At 40.8% G+C, this 13,376-nt stretch overlaps 1 protein-coding gene across 1 annotated transcript; it reads left to right on the forward strand.

Moving 5' to 3' along the window:
- The first annotated feature begins 405 nt into the window (after window positions 1-405).
- LOC130209706 (high affinity choline transporter 1-like) lies at window positions 406-12,861 on the forward strand. The gene is made up of 8 exons (XM_056439493.1): window positions 406-589; window positions 8,877-8,990; window positions 9,399-9,554; window positions 10,170-10,318; window positions 10,552-10,695; window positions 11,567-11,720; window positions 11,792-12,009; window positions 12,091-12,861. Exons 1-8 carry the CDS (start codon window positions 406-408, stop codon window positions 12,637-12,639), a joined length of 1,668 nt encoding a protein of 555 aa, XP_056295468.1. The 3' UTR covers window positions 12,640-12,861.
- The last annotated feature ends 515 nt before the right edge of the window (window positions 12,862-13,376 follow it).

The raw sequence follows: 13,376 nt of genomic DNA on the forward strand, positions 1-13,376 counted from the left end.
GCCTTCACAATCTTTCAGTGGATATATTGAATATTTTTGGAATATGTTTTTCCTGGATTGCTTTTTGCAGACGGTCGCTGGGTTTAGGTCTCACAGCTGATCGCACATTGAGACCAACGTCATTCATCGATCTCGGAGACCGACTTTTTTTGGTAAAATCATGGTTGTAGCTTGTTGTCGACATCACTACGATCACAGAGAGGTGTTTTTTGTGTTTTAACTCTGTGTCGTGAGAGAGCTATTGAGCAGGGAAGTCCGAATCTGTGAATATCTTTTTAACTTTACTGAACTACTTTACTAAACTGTAGGTGTGAGAGGCTGAGCTCAGTCAACTTAGAATAACCGGTTTTGCTTCATTTTACACAAGACGTCAGGAGCCGCAGTCGGTCAGTGAGTCAGTGCATGATGAGCCTGAACGTCCCAGGACTCGTGCTGATGGTGCTCTTCTACCTGCTGGTGCTGGGCACCGGTATCTGGGCCGCCATGAAGACCAAGCGGCTGCAGAAGAGCATCCAGGGTGACCAAACGGAGATCACTCTGCTGGGCAACCGGGGGATCAGCCTGGCAGTGGGAGTCTTCACTATGACAGGTAAGTGTGTGTGTGTGTGTGTGTGTGTGTGTTGGGGGGGCTCAAAGGAACTCGACTTCCCTTGAACTTGTTTTGTTTTTATCAAAACAAAGCAACTCATAACTGAAGGTGCCAATGTAGTGAAGTAAAATGTCGATTATTTTCTTCCAGAAATGTAGCATAAGTATTTCAAACTGTATGCAAATACAGTATGTGAGTTACATTCCACCACTGATTATTCTGAGACATTTAATGTGTGCCCCTCAGTATCTTTATGTTATACTATTCCATCATTTTTGGGATGGGGGGTTAAAACTTAAATATATAATTTTTTTCCATCAGAATCAGCACATATTTGCACTTTATTTATGCCTTTATACTTTTATGCCTGTGATTGATGATGGCGATGTCTTATATATGCATGCATCTTCTCAATGTCTTCACTCCTTAGAATTCAGACATGGGCAAACTACAGCCCGCGGGCCACATCCGGCCCGTTAGGCTTTTTAATCCGACCCGCCGAACTTGTCCAAATCGCAACTTCGTTTACTTCCGGTGTGCGTTGGCGAGGAAAGAACTCGTCACACGAAACCCTTCACCGTGATTTGTCAATCCGTTTGTCTGTCAACATTTTATGAAAAAAACAACCAATGTGCACTCAGTAAATCACAAAGGACCCGCCCACCACACAGGTGAGGCTCATTTAGAAACAGCCTCAGTGATTTTGGCGAGCAGCGCGGAGCCTGAAGGTATGGAGGACTCAAAATGACTTAAGTATAAATAAATAAATAAATGCATGAATAAATATAGGAATAAATAAATAAATGCTTAAATAAATGTATAAATAAATAAATAAATGCTTAAATAAATGTATAAATAAATAAATAAATATAGGAATTAATATATATAAGTTATAAATCAACAGGACATCATTAAATAAATATATCTCTACATTTCTGTATTTCTTCATTTATTTATTTCTCTATTTATGTGTCCACACGTATTTATTCATGTGTGACATTTACGTGTCCGTATATTCAAATGAGCTGGGGCGGTCCGAACCTCTGTCTAAAGCATGATTGGTCACAGGAGTGTGATGCACCTGGTGTGTTGTGCTCTACTACTTCTGCCTGGCACATGAAGCTGAAGTTGGCTCGCTCAGCTCACCGTTAGCAGAAATTAGCCTAGACAGCTTTTTGACTTCAGCCGTTTATCATTTCAGTACACTGAATACAGACTCGTGTTTTCTTGGAGTCTGGTCTTGTGAGTCTGGTCTTGTGAGTCTGGTCTTGGGAGTCCGGACTCTCGAGGACGCAGGACGGTCTTTCTGGTCTTGTGACGTCACCACATCAACTGTTCTTGCTCATGAATTTCCCCCAATTATTCACTGTAAAATACTTTACAGTGGAGTAGAATGTGTTGCGGTGTTCACTGTTGTTTGGCGTAGGCTACGAATAAACGGTAATAACTACAACGTCTCGTAGCTTTCCTGACCCAGGGTCGCTACAATATGAAGCTATGAATCTTAACCCTCAGTCAAATTGACGTAACGTTATCTTTTAATAAATAATAAACTCTGTGCTCTTTAGATCCTCCAAAACCTAATTATATCTCATGTTTAGCCGCTACGGAGACGTCAGAGCCAGCGGAGCATTTCAAAAAGTCCTGCCGAGATCAGGCTTCTCTCGGCGGCCACACAGCGCGCTGAGCGCCCGGCGCCCGGAGCTCAGAGGTCCCGCGAGCAGGACCTCAAATCTCCGTCGCATATCCTTATTAGGCTGAATCTCGATAAACCGACCACAGATTTGATGCTTAAACTACTAACTTCTCGGCTGAAAACATCCTTAAATTACATTCCGTGACTCAACAACAGTAGTATTTAGAATGTACAGACAAGAACGCATAATAAACGAGAGAGGGCGAGTGCAATCACTGGCACCGACAACTCAATGGCAACTCACTGGCACCTCAATGGCAACTCACTGGCACCTCAGTGGCAACTCACTGGCACCTCAGTGGCAAGTCTGTGGCAAGTGCCGCTCGGTACCAGTACTCAGCGACAACTCACTGGCACCTCACTGGCACCTCACTGGCACCTCAGCATAGATAATGTATTTTTTTAGACTTACTTACAATATGCAATACGATATTGCTGTACAATACTGCTGTACTATATTGAATATTGTTTTGCTACTACTACGTTTCACTTCGTAATATATAACACTTATATACCATGATATATATAATGTACCCGCCTTTCTTTAATAAAAAAATATATATAATTAATTTGTTTACCATGTCATACTGTTATACCTCCATGAAATTCTCCTTTGAGGAGATGCCACTGTTAGTCTAAAGTGTAAGCACTGGCACTCAGTGACACTTGCCGGCACTTGCCAGCAGTTGCCAGCAGTTGCCAGCAGATGCCACTACTAGTCAAAAAGTGCCACTACTCGTTAAAAAGTGCCACTACTAGTTAAAAAGTGCCACTACTAGTCAAAAAGTGCCAGCAGACGGAGGGTCGGCCGCAGTGACGAGTCTGCGACGATTTAGTGACAAGCTTCACTGAAGTGCCCGGACAGCGGAAGAAATCACTTTCATGATCACAGAATGGAGGAGCTGCGGTTTAGCTAGATTGATAGATAGATAGATAGATAGATAGATAGCTAAAATAGCTAGATACACAGATGGATATATATATATATATATATATATATATATATAATTAGTGTCTTTTTGTAGACACTTACTTACAATATGCGATAGTGCTGTACATTACTGCTGTACTATATTTAATATTGTTTTGCTTCTACTACGTTTCACTTCGTAATATATTGTAGCGACCCTGTGAAGTGGCTGTCAATCACAGTGTGGCACCGTGCGTGCTGGTCGAGGGGGCGTGCCTGTGATTGGCGGAGTAGAGGGGAGGCGGGGTTAACCTGTCGGAAAACGGGAGTTAAGGGTGGTTGACGGGAACCGTTGTTGTTGACGTTCGACCTGCTAAGCTGAGAGGAACACGCTATATGTGTTGGTGGATGCCCAATAAAGGGAGGATTAATAACGTCGTCCCGTCTCCGTGTCATCAGTGCCATAACGTCCGAGACGTTACAATATCATGGTATATAAGTGTAATATATTACGGTGAAACGTAGTAGTAGCAAAACAATATTAAATATAGTACAGCAGTAATGTACAGCACTATCTTATTGCATATTGTCAGTAAGTGTCAGCACAAAGACACTAATTAATATATATATATATTAATTAGTGTCTTTTTTATATATATATATACACACACATCCATCTGTGTATCTAGCTATTTTAGCTATCTATCTAGCTAAACCGCAGCTCCTCCATTTTGTGATCATGAAAGTGATTTCTTCCGCTGTCCGGGCACTTCAGTGGAGCTTGTCACTAAATCGTCGCAGACTCGTCACTGCGGCCGACCCTCCGTATGCTGGCACTTTTTAACTAGTAGTGGCACTTTTTAACTAGTAGTGGCACTTTGAATTATGAACATTTTGGCATTAGTTGCATGCCAATTGGACAAAAATGTATCGTGCTATGGTAAAAAAAGAGTTTGAACTTTCCATGACCTTGACCTTGACCTTTGACCCGATTGATCCCAAAATCTAATCAAATGGTCCCCGGATAATAACCAATCATCCCACCAAATTTCATGCGATTCAAGAACATTTTGACCTGTTCATGACCTTTGACCTTGACCTTTGACCCGATCGATCCCAAAATCTAATCAACTGGTCCCCGGATAATAAACAATCATCCCACCAAATTTCATGCGATTCGGTTCAATACTCTTTGAGTTCTGCGAAAGATTTTGACCTGTTCATGACCTTTGACCTTTGACCCGATCGATCCCAAAATCTAATCAACTGGTCCCCGGATAATAAACAATCATCCCACCAAATTTCATGCGATTCGGTTCAATACTTTTTGAGTTCTGCGAAAGATTTTGACCTGTTCATGACCTTTGACCTTTGACCCGATCAATCCCAAAATCTAATCAACTGGTGCCCGGATAATAAACAATCATCCCACCAAATTTCATGTGATTCGGTTCAATACTTTTTGAGTTTTGCGAATAACACGCATACAAATAAATAAATAAATAAATACACGGCGATCAAAACATAACCTTCCGGCATTTTCAATGCGAAGGTAATTATATATGTTAAACGAAACATTCTTTAAAATCATAATAAAAAGATTTATCTTCAGTTACCTTTTTAAATCTTTTTAAACTAAATTATTATCACAAATGAAACTAGAATGGGCACTCGGTAGAGCGCATACCTTCGCATATCACAAGTAGGGTTAGGGTTAGGGTTAGGGTTAGGGTTAGGGTTAGGGTTAGGGTTAGGGTTAGGGTTAGGGTTAGGGTTAGGGTTAGGGTTAGGGTTAGGGTTGGAAAGATCAAACTCTTTTTTTACCATAGCACGATACATTTTTGTCCAATTGGCATGCAACTAATGCCAAAATGTTCATAATTCAATGCCCAATCTTGTGATATGCGAAGGTATGCACTCTACCGAGTGCCCATTCTAGTTTAGTATTGTATTTGAAAGCTGAATAATTTGTCTGAATGTAAGCTTCCAATCAGATGACGTCACGTCAGTATAACAGCTGTGTGTTGGACTGTCAGTCGTGTTTGAGTTCAGAGTTGTTGGAAGCGACATAGTTTTTTGACCGTGTGACTATGTACTATACGTTTTTTTTTAAGTAAACATCATTTTGTATGAAACTACTTGTGTCACTCGCGTGTCAATTAATAGCTTTAAAGACTGATCTCAAAAGTGTGGTACAGAAGAACCAGAACAAGACGGAGTGCCACTACAATCCCTCTCCAGGATGGACAGGTGCAATTGCATGTATCTAGCATTGTATTCAGATAATTCACTGCTTTTGTGAACCTATGACCTTTGGTAAACCAATTTCAAACACCAAAACAGTTCGTCCACATGAGTAAAGGTGTGTTTTCAGAAGAAATATGAAGAATTTTTAAAAATCGAACTTCAATTGTCAGCTTTAGGGTCATATTATCTCGAGTAAAGCGCTGTCAGTCTGTTTGTGACGGGTTCATACACATGCTGACCAGATGACGCCGCACATCGCCCTCAATTTAAAGACCTCTTTCTAGTTTCTGCTGCAGGCAGGATATTTAATACAGTCTATCTCTCAGGACAATCCGTCCATTATTTTGCGGGGTTTAAAACAATTAGAAATTATTGAGCTTGAGTATTTCGTTGGGTAATAATTTGTTTTGAATGTTGAAAGTGCTTCCATTGATCTCTTTCCAGTAAATGTTGATTACTTTAACTTTGCACCTTAAATTGAAATGTATAAAAAACAGACGCAATCTCCAGGTTTAATAAATTACATTGCGTGTCCAAATGCTCCTGGCCCGGCCCCTCTGTCACATTTTAGAACCGATTGTGGCCCACAGGTCAAAAAGTTTGCCCACCCCTGCCTTAGATACTGTCTACCATGGAGCATTGAGGTTCATAACTAATCTTAAGGCTCTGACTCACCACTGCTCCCTGTATGCTAGGGTTGGTTGGCAGTGGCGGCTGGTGAATTTTTATTGGGGGGGGGCGCAGTTTAAATAGCACTCAACAATGAGAAGAAAAGAGGTTTTGAGTAGAATATTGTAAAAAACAAAGCTTTATTTCAAGAAAACACCGTGCTCAACACGGTCTAATATATAATATATATATAATAACAACTATCAACACACTGTAACTTTGGGCATGAGAGGTTCAGAGCAGCTTTAAGAAACATTGGGTTGGGTTTCAGAGGTTTGCAAAATAAAAGAGTTTCACCCTCACATGAAAGAGGTTCAGAGCAGAATAGAGTCAGAAAGAGATCACATGTTACATTGGGTGACAGAGCAGACCCACTACTGTAAAGACAAGTAGCCTCCTCTCTTTAAAGTGGTCAAACTTCTCCATAACTCTCTGGTTAAAGTCAATCATGTCTGTAACCAGCCTGTTTCCATTATTCTTGAGGGAATGTGTCTGTTTTTCAGAACTTCTTCGTTGTGTTTCGATGCCAGTTCGGTCTCCTGCTGCTGCTCTGCAAACAGGGTTAGCTTCATGCTGTTAGCGAGTTAGCTCCATGCTCTTAGCTAGATAACTGCGGCAAGATTCGTGCTTTACACTTGTCTGCAGCTCTTTAGATCCCTCACCCCGTTGTAGTCCAGAGAGTTTCAGTCCCAGGACTTTGGAACAACAGACAGGAGAAACTAAACAGTGCATTACTCACTGAGCAACAGCTGACCAGTTCCGTTAGCAACCTGCTCCCGTAGCTCCGTGGAGCTCTCTGGCTGAGGAAACGATACTGGTCTCTGATCTGCCGAATAGTCCAATCACGTGAAATAATAAAACGATGTCATTGGCCAATGAGCGCACATTTTTGTGCCCCAAGATTCACGTTTCATCCGCCAATGAGAAGCCGTCCTTGCCGAAACGACTGAAATGTTTTCTAGCTCCCGTACACACATATTGGGCCGTAGCCCCGAAAATGGGGAGGGGCTTCTCTCCGTGAGGATGAGTAGCGATATATTATATTTTTTCACATTAACTTAAGTGGTTGTTGACAGGCTGACGGTCTCCCACACACATTTAGCGCGTCAACACGGTATATTTACTATTTAAATGATTTGGCATATAATGTTTTTTGACAGGATTTTTTTTTTTTTTTTTCATCTCAAAATTTTAAGAGGGGCGGCGCCCTCGCGCCCTCTATGGACGAACCGCCACTGTTGGTTGGACTCCTCTGTCCATCCGTAGACAAAATCATTGGCATGTCCTTATTTATAAGGCTATTCTACACGTACTTCCATCGTATCTTTGTACTCTAATTCAGCTGAAAGACCATGGAAGCTACCATCTTCGCTCTGTGACCTCTGCTCAAGGCCTCCTCTTGCTCTCCGTCCCTAACATCCGTTTAAAAATGGGAAAAAGAGGTTTTAAGTTTGCTGCTCCTGCGGCTTGGAATTTGCTGCAGACAGACCTCGGTCTCCGGGAACCGGTCTCTTTTGGTGTTTTTAAAAATAGATTGAAAATATTGGAGGGAAATTCATCTAGCTGTAGATGTTTTATATGACGGAGGCAGGGATGGATTAACCAACGGGCCTACCGGGCCCAGGCCCAGGGGCCCATGAGCTCAGGGGGCCCCTAAACCAGAGCCTCCGCGTGTGACGTCGCTGTTATTAACATTGTATTGATATGAATATGATGATATGACACGATGCGCCGTAGACGGTATATGCTAGGCTTAAGTCATTCATGTCAGTAACAGGGCCCCAATAGTCCTACTGAGGGATGGATTACCGAACGAGCCTACCGGCACCAGGGGCCCATGAGCTCAGGGGGCCCCTAAACCAGAGCCTCTGCGTGAAATCGCTTTTATTAACTTTGTATTGATATGATGATATGACACGATGCGCCATAGCCGGTATATGCTAGGCTTAAGTCATTCATGTCATGGTCATATAATTCGCGTTATGTTGTCTGCTCAGCTCCGGTATCGTTGTTCCATACGGACTTTTTTACTTTTTTTTCCTTCTTTTTTTCGGGGGGGGGGGGCCTTGACACGTCCAGGCCCAGGGGCCCGTGGTTTCTTAATCCGTCCATGGACGGAGGTATATGCTCCTGTGTAAACTGGGTTGTGTTGACTTGAGTCTTAGTTTTGGTTTTATTCATGCTGTGATTTTGTTTTTCGTTTTTTATATTGTCTGTCATTGTTTTATGTTGTATTGTATGGAACTTTGTGTGACGTGCTACTGCTGCTGTCTTGGCCAGGACACTCTTGTAAAGGAGATTTTTAATCTCAATGAGGCATTTCCTGGTTAAATAAATTTAAATAATATTCATCTATCACGATGAGTAGGTGAACATGTTTGCTAAAAAGGGCTGGGATAAAATGTGCTGTCAAAACAATTATTTTAGTGTATAGTGCAGACAATTTTAACTTTAAGTCCTACCTTATGATTTCATGTTACATATTTTGTTATAGTTTACTGTGGTGTTTTTAAATATAATATGCAATTACATTGCTCTACTTATTTTTACTACCTATAGAACAACATTTCATCGTTAAATGTCGTAGCATTCTGTATGTCACATCTACTTTGGAGAGTTTGTTTTTCTCACAGTTCAGTTTAGCCCAAACTGAGGATAACAACGTGATCAGTGAGGGTTTATATACTGTTGTAAATCTGTCTCACAAATAAAGGGAACATTTATGTATACAACCGTGTGGATGTGTGTGGATGTTTTTCATACAGCTACATTTGTTGGAGGGGGCTTCATTGTTGGTCTGACAGAGGTCGTGTACAATCCAACTATGGGACTGACGTGGGCGGTCATGCCGATAACATCCAGCCTGTCTTTCATTCTTGGTAAGACAGTTGTTCATGCATCTTAATAATGACATCATGTCTATATGTTTATACAAAATATAAATAAAACATAGATTTTTCCCCTAGTAGTGACATATCAAGGGACATTTGTAACGTCACTTAGTATTATTTTACAGCTGGAAAAAAATATCTAAACATTGAAATATTACACTTGTCTGTCAGGGTTTGCACTAGATAAACAGTGGTATGTGGTATATTCATGTTATGATAGTGAAGTGACGTTAACATAGGGTGCAAATTGTACAAAAATAATGACAGGAAAGAATAATGTGTGAAATAAAATACTACACTGTCCATTGTGAGTCTAACAATATTTAAGGGATGTAATTCTAAATAATGTTGGCACAGAGTTACAAATCTCATGCTTTGTGCGATTCAATTCTTCAGGTGGACTTTTCTTCGCCAAGAAGATGAGAGACAAAAGATATATAACGATGATGGACCCGTTCCAGATCAAGTATGGAAATGGAATAAGTGCAGTTCTGTCCCTGGCACTGCTGTTATCCGACATAATCTGGGTCACAGGAACTCTTATCGGTTTAGGTAGGTCACACGGACACTTTTCTCCAAAAGTCACATTTTGCAAGAATATGATTCAAACAATTGTTTACTTGTTTTACTGTGTCGATTGAAACGTACATGATTTCCAATGAATTATTTTTCTTTTGATTTAAACATGTGATGTAATCTTTCACTCAGAACCAATGAGCTAACTAGCCTGATTTTACACACCAATCACAAGCGTCTTGTATTTGGACGAGTAGAATATTTCCAAGAATGTGATCAGGAGATATGTTGAAACATCTTTCAATACCTGGGGGAATAATAAAAATAAATAATAACCTGGACATATTTGACAAATCGGTTTGATTTATCAACTCTTCTGCTGCGTTCACACCAAAGGCATTGCAAATATTTGCAACGCCTTTGGTGTGAACGCAGCATTAGATTTCAAGCACAGTCTTGTGTTTAAAGAATGTTATGTGTCAGTTACACACTGAAGCCGTATCATCATACGGGAAGTTAAAGTTAAAACCATGAATTAAAATGAATTCAATCATACTATTGTGCACAATTTATTTCATACTCAACAGAAAGATCAATTGTTTTGAAACCTATATTTTCTGCATTTCTGCATGGATTGTGTTACTTTTTTAGGTGCAACAATGAATGTGATCCTGGATTTGCCCTATCATGTCTGCATTTGGATCTCTGCCTCAGTAGCCATCCTTTACACACTGCTGGGAGGTCTCTACTCTGTCGCCTACACAGACATCATACAGTTAAGCCTCATATTCATCAGTTTGGTGAGTTCCGCGCTTTTCACCAGAAACATGCTGGATCTTGTTCTCGAATTAACAGAGGTCTTTAAAAAAACTTCCCTTGAGGCACAACAGCATTTAATTTGTCCTCACATAACAGAAATGCTGAGGCGCTTTGCCAAGGTGTCCTTAAAATCTACCAGGATCTGCTCGTCAATTATACAACTGTTATGTTAAACTAAATAAGCATGTTTTAAAAAGGTGTTGTCTTTCTGCAGTGGTTATGTGTCCCCTTCATCTTCATGAACCCCCATTCAACTGACATCACCAAGACTGCGTTTAACTTCACCTACCAGGCCCCCTGGATTGGTTCGGTGGAAAAGGAAAAGGTGTGGAGGTGGATTGATAATTTCTTATTATTGGTAAGGGTTTTACATTTTTACACAGCAGTAAAAGAATAAGTGTAAATACTCAAATGAATGATGGCTGAATTCCATTTATCTGCAGCAGTTTAAGGATCCTGGTGTTGTGCACGCTGGCTCCCTATCAGGGTTTACTGAGAACAGAACAGAGCCTTTCTTAGGGTTTTTAGTAACACTATAAAAGTATGGTAAAATTACATTTCTGCTCAATTAAATATACCCATAGTCTGCCACAAAAAAGGATGTGGTGTCATATTTTCGCTGCAAGTATAAATATTGTTGAAAGTAATTAATAAAACATATGAGAGTGACGCTACAGTTTGTATTTTGGTATAAAACATGCCAGAACAATAACTTTTCTAAACACTCTGATTAGTGTTTTTATTGCGTTCTAAACTTGAAACACATTGAATTTGCCATAACGTCTTCAATAGGGTACTAAGGACATGAAGTGTAAGTTGACCATAGCTTGACACGTCAAAATGTCTGCTGTGAAAGCGTCGGAGGATGCATTAAAAAACATCCCGCTCGGTGTCCTGGTAAACAAGCGGTTTGAGACACTGATGATGTAATTGAAACATACAGCCAGATATGAACAAGGTTGTCTTAGAACATCATAGTTATCTTCCCCACCTGGCTCTTGACTTAAGATAATGGCGATATCACTTTCTTCAGTCCATCAGCAGGATTCTTATTATTTGGAAAGTGTGCATATCATGCAGATTTTAGTTAAATTGATCTGACAAATCGTAATGAAAACATTATTATGCAATATGTTAAATTCCAACGTTTCTGGTTGCATGGAAAATAAAAGTGGGCTACTAATAGTCGAGATGACTTATTTACACTAAGGGCCTTTTTATCTCCAAAGGCATTAGGTAACCTTGGATACCAGGACTTCCATCAGAGGACGCTGTCAGCTGCCTCGTCAGCTACAGCCAGGTTAACCTGTTTTATTGCAGCTCCCTTCATGTTCATACTAGGGATCCCATCCATTTTGATCGGGGCAATGGCCGCATCCACAGGTACAGCAATGGAATTAAAAGGCAAACGTGTGGAGATACTATGCTAACGTATGTCACATTTTTGCCATCAGATTGGAACACAACCGCATACGGCTCTCCGAGCCCATACGAGCGTGGAGAGGCCAGTCAGGTTCTGCCCATTGCTCTGCAGCACCTCACCCCACACTACATCTCCGTCATCGGTATCGCAGCTATAGCAGCTGCAGTGATGTCATCGACAGACTCGGCTTTATTGTCCGGTGCCTCCATCTTCACATCCAATATCTATAGGAACATACTGAGGACTACAGTAAGAGGACACCTGGGGGGAAGATTCTACTTGTGGTTACTCCTTTTCTGTTTGAGCTTACAGGCTTTCCCCCCCCTGCAGGCATCAGATAGGGAGCTCCAGTGGGTGATCCGTGCCACCGTGGTGTTGGTGGGCTTAGCTGGTACCCTGCTCACCCTCGTACACAACAGCATTATGTTTTTCTGGATCCTGGGCTCAAGCATAACCTACACCATGATGTTCCCCCAACTCGTCTGCGTCCTCTTCTTTCCCATCTCCAATGGCTACGGCTCCATCATGGGCTTGATTGCTGGCGTGTCGCTGAGAGTACTGAGCGGCGAGCCAACAATAGGGTTGCCCGTTGTTCTCCACTTCCCAGGTTGCACACTTGAGAACGGTGTTTACGTCCAGCACTCTCCTGTTCAGACGATCTGCATGTTGTCCAACTTATTTGTTACTTTATTGTTCTCTTTCCTCGCTTCACTTCTCTTCAATAGAGGACTGGTTCCTGAGAGGTGGGACATATTTAAAGTGAAAACCCCCAAACCGCCAAATAAAATAATGTTAGTGAGCAATGGCACCACCAAAACAGACGAGGAGAAACCTGAGGTTCATAATGAGCTTGAATTAATGTTGACCACAAATCAGTAGGTTTGAAGGAGAAATTATTTAATGGAATGTCAACAAGTTTTGTGCTATAGTATTGTGTCACCGATGAAATATATAAGAAGAATTAATCTCTTGCAACAATTTTATGGTATTATATATGGCCTTAAGAAAAGATGTTGAAGATAATAATACAATGTTTTAAAATGAACTGTATTTAACATTGAGATTGAAAGCATTAATAAAGCAACACACATTGATTATTTATCTAAAGATATAGTGGAGTAATGTCTGCCTCAGCAGATAATTAAGTCTCTCTCTCTCTCTCTCTCTCTCTCTCTCTCTCTCTCTCTCTCTCTCTCTCTCTCTCTCTCTCTCTCTCTCTCTCTCTCTCTCTCTCTCTCTCTCTCTCTCTGTGTGTTTGTGTGTGTGTGTTTAGCTTCTCCTGCTTTAATGCTTTAATGACATGATGTCATAAGTGCCTTACTGGTTAGCTCATGGTCGTGAGCCGATTGATGCACTGTGTTGAAATGTGTTTATTTTGAAAACGCCCAGGTCAGCTTTAAATTGATTGATTGATTGATTATCAGAGGACATCGCTTTGGATAACTCGGTTAAGAATTGTAAGTGTTGCACTTTCTAAGAAAAAACTGTGATGAGTCCAGTTTTATATTGTGAAAATGAACAAAATCAAGTGTATAAGAAGAATACATTTTCTTTTTTAATAATGTAATAATTGAACGCCTCCTTATTTGGTAATGCAGCTAGTTCACAGTTGTCCA

The sequence above is a fragment of the Pseudoliparis swirei genome, chromosome 19 (assembly GCF_029220125.1).
Source record: "Pseudoliparis swirei isolate HS2019 ecotype Mariana Trench chromosome 19, NWPU_hadal_v1, whole genome shotgun sequence".
Classification (NCBI taxonomy): Eukaryota; Metazoa; Chordata; class Actinopteri; order Perciformes; family Liparidae; genus Pseudoliparis; species Pseudoliparis swirei.

What these genes read in the sequence shown, in the direction of transcription:
- LOC130209706 (XM_056439493.1), top strand. Translation starts at nt 406, where the DNA reads ATGAGCCTGAACGTCCCAGGACTCGTGCTGATGGTGCTCTTCTACCTG. An exon ending in GCCTCATATTCATCAGTTTG is followed by an intron (nt 10,319 to 10,551) that starts GTGAGTTCCGCG and finishes GTCTTTCTGCAG; the next exon opens with TGGTTATGTGTCCCCTTCAT. An exon ending in GGAACATACTGAGGACTACA is followed by an intron (nt 12,010 to 12,090) that starts GTAAGAGGACAC and finishes CCCCCCCTGCAG; the next exon opens with GCATCAGATAGGGAGCTCCA.